This window comes from Cynara cardunculus, unplaced genomic scaffold (genome assembly GCF_001531365.2).
Source record: "Cynara cardunculus var. scolymus isolate 2C unplaced genomic scaffold, CcrdV1 Un_Scaffold_196, whole genome shotgun sequence".
Taxonomy (NCBI): domain Eukaryota; kingdom Viridiplantae; phylum Streptophyta; class Magnoliopsida; order Asterales; family Asteraceae; genus Cynara; species Cynara cardunculus.
The window spans coordinates 246,628-259,003 of NW_020200567.1; the positions used below are offsets into that span (position 1 = coordinate 246,628).

Sequence of the window (12,376 nt, forward strand, 5' to 3'; positions counted from 1 at the left end):
GTGAACAAAATTAACACAAAATGAATGGTTATCATTTGATCTTGGCCCTATATATATATATATATATATATATATATATATATATATAAAAGAAAGTCAGATTGAGAAACTTCAGCTTTGCACAATACACACCAATCTAATTGAAAAAAACCCAAAACATTTATTATTTTATATTGTATTTCATTAATTATGAACTAATAAATTACGTATTATCTTAACTGAGTTTGATATTTTATAATTAAAAAAATTCATAACCGAATACGAGACACCAGTGATAGACCTACAGTAAAGCATATGGTGGCACATGCCACCGTATTATTCCTCCGTCGAAGGGTAAATTTTTTTAGGTTCGTGAAATGTGCAACGGTATTAATTTGTTGTGTGTCATTGTATGTATTTTGAAACTACAATGAGAACAAGTTTTATTTGATAAAGTTGGTTTGCAAGGCTTTTTTTCCACTACAGACTCAAGTTCGAATCCTGTTAGTGTCATTTTCTTAGTCAAAATGGTGTCACCGTTTGAAAAAAATTATGTACATTTATTTTCTTATAGTCAAATGGTGCCACCGATTGAAATCTTTTCCCTATATCTTTTTCTTATAATCCAACGGTGCAACCGTTTGAAAAAATTTCTGGATCCGTCCTTACAAGACATCAAATATGATTAGTTCATAATATAACTGATCACATGATGATTAAAAAATGTATAACACGTGATTAAAGAAAAATTCTATTTGAAAAATTATTAATAATAAGATCCAATGTCAGCATTATTTGAAAACAATTACAGTTGACATTTATTATTATTATTATTATTAAAAAATAAACCAAATAAATACTCCTTGCCACGATTTGTTCAAATAATATTGTATAAATATATTAAATTATTAGAACATGCACATCATCTTGAATTTCTTTAATACAAAACATATATTTTGGATATTTATTTCCACTGAAATTATATAAAATAAAATTCTTTTTTTAGTAGTCGTTTGTCGCACACTTTTCAGATAAAACGCTTACTAGCAAAAGTCAAAATCCTCACTCATCTTATCGGGTTGTAAACCCGACAATCAAAATGAATTTTTGATAAGCATTTTTTATATATCCAGTAAGTGTTAATTGGGTAATAATCCCGACATTTCTTTTGAAATGCTTAAAACAGAAAAACAATACAAAGTAGAAATAAAACTCATCAACAACAACAGCTGCAAGTAGGGGTGTTCATGGGTTGAGTTGATCGGGTTGAAGACATTTGAACAACCCAACCCAATGCTTGCGGTTTGGAAAATCTTAACTCAACTCAACCCAAACCAAAGTGCAACCCAGCCCAACCCAACCCGTATGGGTTGGTCGGTTTGATACTTTGGTATATTAAAATATTTTTCTAACCTTGAATATGTCACTTTTTTACTCATAATTTCTTTTTCATCATCAACCATTTGATACAACTTATCCATATTTCTTATATATATCACATTCAATTAATTTTCTCAATTTACATATATATGTTCACAGTTACTGAACATATATATGAATAAATTATATAGAGATATGAATAAATTGAAAATATGTGTATATGAAAAGCATACATGATAGTATAATTGTCTAATGTATATATGAATAGAAATTCAACAAACATATTAAATCCAAGAAAATAAAAGGATGTCGGGTTCATAGGGTTGGGTTGGGTTCAAATAATAGTAACCCAATATCAACCCAATACCTACGGTTTGACAATTTTACAACTCGATTAGACATTGGGTTGCTTCGGGTTGGGTTGGATTGGGTTGATCGGGTTGGTCGAGTTTTTGAGCACCCCTAGCTGCAAGATGCAATTAAGAATGACACTGAAAAAGGCTAAGAACAACAACCGAGCACCCAGAAACGATCAAACAAGGTAGAAAGCCAAGGAACTGTACATAATTAAAAAGCTAAGAAGCAGTCTCAAAGCGAAAGAAACAGCCCCCGAAGAGGTTACATGGAGAGAGACAACGAGTTTGGATTATGAATCCACGACCATACAATATGGATCCCTTTTGCAATCTTCTCGAAATCCAATCAAAAACACAAACCTGCATATGGGAAAAAAGAATTGCATACGAGGATGCCTTTTTCTTGAACACTATGTTGTTACAGTGACACCAAATCGGAGACGCTATTATTTTTTAAAACATACAAGTATGGTTTGAACGTGTTTCCAAATTTCATACTTATAATTGCATCAAAAAAAAAAATCAAACGTATATCAAAATAAATTATTGTAGGTATCTAAGAGTAAATAATTTTTTTTTATACTTTAATATATACTAGAATGGTACACGCGTAATGCAGCGAGATACATCTCGATTTTAATGTTTTGTTTTGTTTTTTTGTCTCAGTCGATGTAATAATACGGTTTGAGAAAGCGATAATGTTTTTATTTATGAATAAAATATAAATATGAAGATATCATATAAATATGAGTCTCAAACTAACTATTTAAAAGTTCCTTTTTTTGTTGAAGTTTATTTAATTCAATTTTATTATAATTTAATTTAGGTTTAATAACGAAATTATTAATTTTTGGTTTAATAATATAATTTTTTATAAAAATAATAGTTTAGAAATCAATAATTATCCTAATTATATTTTAGAATTTTTATATTTAAAATAATATGTTTATCCTCTATTTGATTATATTTATCTACAGTTAGTTACACAAATTTATACATGAAGGTTTAATAAGTTGTACTTACGCATAATTTACTTATAATCTTGATTTTTAAGTAATATGCATCAATAAACAATACTTCATACATAAAAAATGATTTTTAAGAGTTTTTGTTAAATACTTTATAATATAATATAAATAATAGTTGATTATATTAAAATTATTTGTATAATGATTAAAATATCCGAATACACATGGACGGTGTTTAATGCCCGTTTACTTTAATTCTACCCGTTTAAAAATGGTTTTAATATAAATTATTTAATTATTTATTAATAGTTTTGTTTAAAAATAATTTTGATAAAATTTGACAAATTGAATTTATGTTTGAAAATTTCAATTAAACTCATTGACAGGTGTGTAGTATAGTTGAAAATTCTATAAATTATATATATGAACATTAAAAGTTACAACTGTATTAACCACAAGGGTGATGATTGATTGGTTTGAGCTTGGCTCCAAAGGTCAAAAGTACCAGGAGATCCCAAGATCAAATCCAAGAAGAAATAAAAATCCCCTTATGGCCACGGAGGTTCAAATGCAATGACTCCAGGTTATCTGCAAAGCAAGTAGTCGTCCTGGGATTAGTCGGCTCACATAGGGGGTTGGATATCCAGGTTAATCAAAAAAAAGTTACAACTGTATTAGAATCATTATGTTTACAAGACGTTCATTGTTTTCATCTTGAACGAGCAGGGGAACAACAAACGGTTTCAATAATAAAAAGAAGAATACAACAAACAAACAGTAAACAGAAATTTGTGAAAACTTTGTTACAATTAGCCTCCACTATGAAAATCAATAATGGATGACATAAACATTGTACTCAACAACGGCATCACCATTGCTGAAATTTAAAGAATAAGTCTTTGCAAGAGCATAACCACGTGCAAACCGAAAAAGCCCTGTCCCTCCGATGATCGGCATCTCTCTAACCGACGACATCACTTTATTCCTTCCTAGTATACTCAAAGTGCTTCCATTGTATTTGCCCTCAATAAAAACGTAATTCAAGACCATTGTCAATCCAAATTCGTCCAAGTCAGCAGATGCATACAACCCTTGTGCTCTTCCCACGATTCTGGAGGTTCTTTCAGGACCCACCGTCAATGGGTCATCGATCATAACCACGGCACCAAACAATGAAGCAGAGGTGTTGGTGACGGTGGCCTCAGCCACCCTAACGGCGGTTGGATGGTCGCCACCAGCTATGTCATGAAAGTAGAAATGGAGGTGACTTATTTTCTCTTTCTTGAAAGGAAATGATTTTGGTGACAAGTTCTTTGAAAATTTATGGGTTTCTCCATGGATGAGAAGTGAGAATAGAAGAATTACAAGAATGATGTGATTTTGTTGGAGGAGAGTTTGAGGCATGGTGATGGTGAGAGATATAGGGAATTGGGGTGGTGGTTTTCCTTTTATAAGTTTGAGTAAACTACATTTTTAGTCCCTGTAATTTGTTGAGAATTGTTATTTTCGTTTCTGGATTTTCAAAATTACGGTTTTTATCTCTATCGTTCATAATTCTTTGTTGTTTTAGTTCATGTGGTTTACAATTTATTGTTATTTTCGTTTCTCATGCTTGATGGTAAACTATCGAGGGAGTTATCTTCAGAGATAAAAACATCAATGAATTGCAAATTATAAGGTCGAGAATTGTAATTTCAAAAGTATTAGAACGAAAGTCATAATCTTTAACAAAACACGGAGAAGAAAAACGTAGTTTATGTGTTATAAAGACGAAAAATACGTATTGGGTGCAGGGGCGGACCTATGTATGTTTGAGCAGGCTTTCGTACATTCGCTTAACTTAACATTTGCAAATCCTTCTCTTTCGATGACACATATCACACAAACATGCAATAAATTATCCTCAATTCGATTATGTAAATCCCACTTGAAAAGTTTTATAAATTACAGAAAAAATCTCAACTGTTACGATTATAACTGAGAAAATCAATACTGACTTTAATAATTAAGAGATCAAAGGAAATTAAAATTTTTTTTTCCTTTTTTCCACCACCACTCTATCGAAGTCAAACATACTTTTAAACAACATTTTATTGTAAAAATGAATAAATAATACCCAAGTTTTTAGGATTGCTTAATTCAAGGGGGTGATTAGTGAAATCAGTTAAGTTGTGGGGGGTGATGATAAAAGTAGCGATGTATAGGGGGTGTAAGTGTCAATTGACAGAAAAAGTGGATCGACGACGCCATTAAGAAAAGGCAAATGGTAATTAAATGAGGAATAAACAGAAATAATTTTTGTTATATTGAATAATTTAATCTATACTATATTATAAAGTATTTGACAAGAACTTTTAAAAATCATTTTTATGTGTAAAGTACTGTATATTAATGCATATTACTTTAAACTCAAGATTACAAGTAGATTGTGCATAAGTACAACTTATTAAATCTCTATATCTTAATTCGTGTAACTAACTGCAGATAAACATAATCAAATACAGGATAAACATTTTATTTTAAATATAAAAAATCTTAAATATAATTAAGATAATCATTGAATTCTAACAGAATACTTAATTATTATCTTTATAAAATGTTATATTATTAAACAAAAATAAATTATTTCGTTATTAAACCTAAATTGAATTATAATAAAAAAATAAGTTAAAGAAATTATATAAAAAATGAGAACTTTTAAATAGTTAATATCAAATTTTTTATCAAATTTTTATGATATCTTCAAATTTATATTTTATTTAAAAACAAAATCATTATTGCTTTCTTAAAAACACATAACATCGTATTATAACATCGACAGAGACAAATAATAAAATAGAACATTAAAATCGAAATTTGGGGAAAAAAAGAAGGTAGACTAAAAAAAGATATTTATAGTTTAAACAATTTGTTATTAAGTAATTTTCTTATCTATACTATATTATAAAGCATTTGACAAAAACTCTTAAAAACCATTTTTTATGCATTAAGTATTGTATATTGATGCATATTACTTAAAATTCAAGATTACAAGTAAATTATGCATAAGTACAACATATTAAAGCTCCATGTTTGAATTCGTGTAACTAACTGCAGATAAACATAATCAAATAGAAGATAAACATCTCATTTTAAAATATAAAAAATCTAAAATATAATTAGGATAATTATCGAGTTATAACAAAATAATTAATTGCTATTTTTATAAAAAAATTATATTATTAAACCAAATATAAATGACTTCGTTATTGAACCTAAGTTAAATTATAATAAAAAAAATTGAAGTAAAAAATTACACAAAAAATAGTAATTTTAAATAATTAATTTGATACTAATATCGATATATTTTTGTCAAATTTTTATGATATCTTCAAGTTTATATTTTATTCAAAAATYAMATAAAACCATACTATAACATCGACTGAAATAAAGAATAAAATGAAATATTAAAAATCAAGATGTATCTCGCTGCATTGCGCGAGTACCCTTCTTGTAATATTATAAAGTATTTAATAAAAACTTTTAAAAACAATTTTTTATGCATTAAGTACTGTTTATTGATGTATATTACTTAAAACTTAAGATTACAAGTAAATTATACGTAAATACAACTTATTAAAACTTCATGTTTAAATTTGTGTAACTAACTGCAGATAAACATTATCACATATAGGATAAACATCTTATTTTAAATATAAAAAAAATCTAAAATACAATTAAGATAATCATTGAGTTTTAACAAAATACTTAATTATTATCTTTATAAAAAGTTATATTATTAAGATGTAATTTTTTGTTGTTAACGATTTTGACATTTTTCTTCTTTTTGATGAAATTGGGCATAAACTATTGTAGATGCTCTCATAACGATTTCCTTAATACACCGGTAGCATTAAGCTGAAACTTCTAAAAACAACAAAATATTCTATTGTGAAGTAAAAAAAAAAAAGTAAAGATCCATTTTCCTAAGAGACCCATTAAGGACTACCAGTGTTCTAAAAGTCCCATTACGTTATAGTGTGGTATTCTGGATCGGCGTGGACCTGTGTTACGTTCTTGGAGGATAGGTCATTTTGGGTCTTATCCTCGAGTCAACTTCAATTTGGATTCAAATAACGAACATTTCTGACTTCTTTAATCACCACTCACACAAATTCAATTCTCTCTCTCCACGGGACCCAAAACGACTAGGCCTACCCTGTCCTTATACTATTATAACAGTGACGATGTTTCCTCTTATAAAAATATAAATCTATGTTTGAAAAATCACCGACAATAATCTTTTCTAAAAAATATATGTTTGTTATTTCATTATTATTTAATATATCATGTTGATTAATATATTATTGTTTGTATGGTTATTTAACATCTAAATCAGCAATACTCTCCAAATAAAAGAAAACATATAGCGGTATGTATAATACAAAATCTTACTTTAAATCTATAAAAAAATGTTGTAAACAGTAAATCTACTCTGATGGCAGCAATAAATCTTACACGAAGACGTTTTATTATTTTCCAATCTTGATCTATTCGAACGACTTTGTCAGCTGCTATGATCATACTTATTTAATAAAATGAATAAAAATTCAAAGACTAATAAATAATTAAATGAGTGGGTACCATGGTAAACAATTTCTAAATCATGTACCAACCAAATTTGTATATTTGGTACAGTACTATCAACTTGATCAGTAATTGGTACCAATTGATTGATACAGACGATACATATATTGACTGGTTTAGTTTGGTATAAAATACCCATACAGTCCTAGAAGACGAATTTTCTAAAACCAAATAATGTTATAACCAAACGTAAATTGAAAATAATTGAATAATTTATTAAAAATTATTTAATTTAAAATAAAAATATATTTATTTTTAACACCAAATACTCATATTTTTATCATAGATTAATATGTTGAAGAATATCCAGATACTAGTAATGAAGAACATACACATTATACTCCACAACAGCATTGCCGGTTTCCAAATCAAGACTATGTGTCTTCGCTTGAGCATAACCTTTAGCAAATAGAAAAAGTCCACTTCCACCAACAACTGTCATTTCTCTCATCGGGTCGAGCACTGCATTCCGGCCCAATATGCTCAAACTGCTCCCATTATATTTTCCTTCGATAAAACAATAGTTCAAGACCATAAAAACGCGAGGTCCTTCAAGTCGGCAGATGCATATATCCCTTGAGCTCTTCCCACCACCTTAGACTCTGGTCTCGGTTCCACTGTCAATGGATCATCCATCATCGTCACAAGACCAAATTGGCTCAGTGTGGCATTTGGTGTGGCAGCAGTGGCCTAGTGGGGTGGGAGCCAGTGACTACGTCGTGGAAGTAGAAGTGGAGGTGCGTTAGCTTCTCTTTCTTGAAACCAAGTGATTTTTTCGACAAATGTGTTGAAAACGGTTGCGATTGAAGGGTTGTGAGGCTATGGAGGAGGACAATGGTGGTGAGAAATTGGGTTTTCAGGGGAGTTTTGAGCATGGTGAAGGGTGGAGAGTCTATGGATTTTGGGCATATAAGAAGAAAGAAGTGAATAATGGAATCCAATCACCAATTAATTATGTGGACTGAAATGAGACATGAACATAGGGATGGTTATTTTTGGTATCGTCAACGTATTGTTGAAAGATGACTAGTATCGTTGCCAAGGCATAGCGAATTGGTTTTTAGTGATATAGTTGCCATATTATTCTGGGAGTTAACAATTTCATTTAGACTGGATTCATTGTGGTCATTAGGCTATTAACTAGGGTATTTATGAGTTGAGTTGACCAGTTTAAAGACCTTTAAACAACTCAACTCAATGATTACAGTTTAAAAAAAATTTGTAGTTAAAAGTAACAAGATAATTATCGACTTAAACGAACGATAATAATACCTTGTATAACCAAATAAAAATATTTATTAATTATATATTATTCATAATAATACAAATTATAAAATTTCATATACCTGGTAAAAAAAAGCCTGATATCAGATTATTTAAGACATACATGTTAGTTCATAATGTTGAGGTTAAGAATTTTCGTAAGTATTTCATATCATATTATTCCCAACTCAGTATTTTAAAAACTTGAACATATCTTCACTATGACAAAAACCTTTATAAATTTTTTCATAGTTTTTTTTCGTATTTTTCAAGGTACCATCATTTTAAATTTATATGTTTATTTATATAAATACAAATATGTTTTTTTATCAAAAAATATTATTACGTTAATTATGTATTTACTTTACATAATTTTTTTATTTAAAAATATTATTTCTAAGATCCCACATTTGTTTGGGAGGGAACGAGAGTTGCTTTATAAAGGACATGATACATTCTTTATCAGACATGTTTTAAAACCGTGAGTCCAGATGTGTGGACAAAGTAGACAATATCTGGTATAGTTGGCCTGAGATGTTACAAGTGGTACCAGAACTAGGAACCGGACTGGTGTGCCAACAAGGACGTTGGGCTCATAAGGGATGAATTGTAAGATCCCATATTGGTTGGTAGGGGAACGAAAGTTCCCTTATAAGGGACATGATACATCTTATATCAAATGCGTTTTAAACAGTGAGTCTAGTTGTGTGGATAAATCAGACAATATCTGGTACAGTTGCCTAATATGGTTGGTCTGGAATGCTACATTATTACAATATACATTATATATAATTATCCTAACAATCCATTAACATTTATAAAATTGTATAAAAATTAGGTTATCAAGAAATCCGTAAAAGTAGTACAAAAATTATGTACGATAAAAATTGACAAAAATGAATTTATAAAAATTGGTTTTCAAAGAATCCATAAAAAAAATTATAAAGTTTATACAATTTTTTTATTAATTTAAATATATCAAAAAATATCTATTTACTTCCATCATGTATTTATTTTATATTATATATTAATTATATTTAAATATAATTATTTTTACTATATTAATAAATAAAACTGATTAAATACGAAAGACCCTTTAAAAAATAAATCATGTAGTTACAATCTTTGACCAAAAACTTATAATGAAAAATCTCCAACTATGTTGAAAAACCTCTAAAAATACCTCTTAAAAAGCACATCGTGGATGCTCTAATTGTGACAAATTAAACGAAAATTATGTAACTGATACAAATTGTAAATTTTAACTGTCTGTTCGTTTAGTTATTCTGCATATTTTGCATTTGACACTGATAAGGTACGTATCTTATTTATTAAAGGTAAAATGTACGAAAAATATTTCGACAACCAACGATTAATCTTGCAAACTGTTCTTTTATTAATCATTTGTATCTGAATCAACTTATTATACATATCTCAACTAATCTTATAAAATCCTAAAAAACAGTAAGAAAAATACCAGTATTTTGAGACTGTAGTGTCATTGACGTATTGTTGACAACTACTATGAAAATTTACTTGACGCGAACCCTTTGTGGAAACTTAGGACCACCTTTGATTCTTGACTCCATAAAACAAAAGGGAAAACTCCAAATTTTGACCAACAAAATTTATTGCAAATGGTGGATTTGGAATAATGTTTATTTATTATATTTAGTCTGCCGTCTGAAATAGATAATAAATCTGTATAAATTTCATCCGCACATCCAAGTGGAATATATAATATGAGAATAAAACAGATTTTCTCTCTCTCTCTCTCGTGTTCAGTTTACAATACAATTGGATAAATACTGATAATAAAAACTTTTGGATTCTTTTACCGTCCCTCAACATGAAACATGACGATCAATAGTGTAGTACATAAACGTTGTACTCAACAACCGCATCACCATTGCTGATATTAAAGAACACAGTCTTTGCAAGGGCATATCCACGTGCAAATCGGAAAAGCCCGCTCCCGCCAACTATTGGCATCTCTCTCACTGGTGACATCACCGAATTCGTCCCCAGTATACTCAAAGTGCTACCATTATACTTTCCCTCCACGAAAACATAATTCAAAGCCATCAGCAACCGAGTTTCAGTCAAACATGCAGATGCATATATCCCTTGAGCTCTTCCCACGATCTTGGAAGTCCGTTCAGGACCCACGGTCAAAGGATCGTCGATCATGACCGTGGCCCCAAATCCGGTCTGGGAGGTGTTGGTTGTGGCGGCAGCCGCCACCCGGACGGCAGTGGGGTGGTCGCCGCCAACTATGTCGTGGAAGTAGAAGTGAAGGTGGCTTAGCTTCTCTTTCTTGAAACCAAATGATTTTGGTGACAATTTTGATGAAAATTTATGGGATTGTGTTTGTAGAAGAAGTGAAAGTAGAAGAATGGTGAGAATGGGGAGAGTTTGGGCCATGGCTGTGAGAGAGATGGAGAAGTGGAGGTGTGGAGTGGTGGTGGTGTGTGGTCTTATAAAGACAGAAAAGGTGTTAGGTTCTTGCAAAATTACATTAATAACCTTATACTATTTCCATTGAAGGCAAGAATATCCTATTATAAGAAATATTATATATATATATATATATGGTTGGGTTCAGATGAGATCAATGGTTTTTCGTGAGACTCGTAATACCAATTTATGTTCATTGATTAACTTTATAAGCTAATGATCTAATGGTCTAAAGTTGCACGATTGCAATTTTGTGATTATTGAGAAATCTCATGGCAATTTTATGATTATGAATGTTCAAATTGTAGATCTAATCCAATGGTTAAAAATTGGTCTTACGGGTCTCACGAAAAACCTTTGTTTTCACATGATCCAAAGTCTATATATATATATATAGAGAGAGAGAGAGAGAGAGAGAGAGAGGATCAAATGAATACAAATTCAAAATTAGAAAACAACCAAATTACATATAATTTTACATGCGAGTATTGAACACAATTAACATAAAGTTGAGCGGGCGACCTTGTCTTGTGAATCACATGATTTTAATGTAAATCATATATGATTTAATCGTTTTCGTATTCTCTTAATTAATTATTGTTCTCGTATCAACCTCTTTTTTTTCCCTCTCTATATATAAGGATGGTTGATTTAGAAATATTAATTAACTATTTTAAGAGCATATGAACCAATTATTTTATATGATATTTACGATAATTAATGTTTAAAATTATTTATCATGAATACTACATAAAATAAGTTGTTGGGTTCTCAAAATGTTTAATATTCTTAAAATTCAAACAACTTTAATAAAGTATTTTACAAAAAATGTTGATAAAATATATTATAATAATTTTTTTTAAATACTTTATGGCCACCATTTAATAAAGTATTTTGTATAAAACTTTAAATTAAAATATTAAGGTGTGCATTTTACCTTGTATTTGTCAAATTTAAAACAATTTTAATGAAGTATCTTGTATAAAACCTTTGATCAAATGTATTATTAAAAATATTTTATTTCGTCATCATTATAATTGCGAAAAATCGTGTAAGAAATGAAGTTATGGTAAGAATCATAAGAAGAAATCTAAACCCTTGATCATTTTTAATCTCATGTCCACCAATAAATTGTGCTTTAACAAGGAATTCTCATTAATGTTGACATTCAACTATGATTGATTCAAGAGTGAAGATTTATTCTTACATTTTTTACCATAACTTATCTTTTTATCAGAACTCAATCCTGATGAAGTTCATCTGTAATCTTAGATGCTTTCAAATTTTTTGCTCATTAATTATCTATACTATATTATAAAACATTTGACAAAAACTCTTAAAAACCAC

General features: G+C 29.4%; 2 protein-coding genes and 1 pseudogene across 2 annotated transcripts; all 3 read right to left on the minus strand.

The window, feature by feature from the left end:
• Window positions 1–3,368: 3,368 nt before the first annotated feature.
• On the minus strand, window positions 3,369–4,102 carry LOC112501531 (dirigent protein 21-like). Its single transcript, XM_025105188.1, has one exon. It carries the CDS (start codon window positions 4,085–4,087, stop codon window positions 3,512–3,514), a length of 576 nt encoding a protein of 191 aa, XP_024960956.1. The 5' UTR covers window positions 4,088–4,102; the 3' UTR covers window positions 3,369–3,511.
• Window positions 4,103–7,586: 3,484 nt separating this feature from the next.
• Window positions 7,587–8,184, minus strand: LOC112501536 (annotated as a pseudogene).
• A 2,085-nt stretch (window positions 8,185–10,269) lies between these two features.
• Window positions 10,270–10,999, minus strand: LOC112501533 (dirigent protein 21-like). Its single transcript, XM_025105190.1, has one exon. It carries the CDS (start codon window positions 10,994–10,996, stop codon window positions 10,436–10,438), a length of 561 nt encoding a protein of 186 aa, XP_024960958.1. The 5' UTR covers window positions 10,997–10,999; the 3' UTR covers window positions 10,270–10,435.
• Between the last annotated feature and the right edge of the window lie 1,377 nt (window positions 11,000–12,376).

Excerpts from the sequence above, each read along its gene's own strand:
- LOC112501531 (XM_025105188.1), bottom strand. The coding sequence starts at position 4,087 with ATGCCTCAAACTCTCCTCCAACAAAATCACATCATTCTTGTAATTCTT.
- LOC112501533 (XM_025105190.1), bottom strand. The coding sequence starts at position 10,996 with ATGGCCCAAACTCTCCCCATTCTCACCATTCTTCTACTTTCACTTCTT.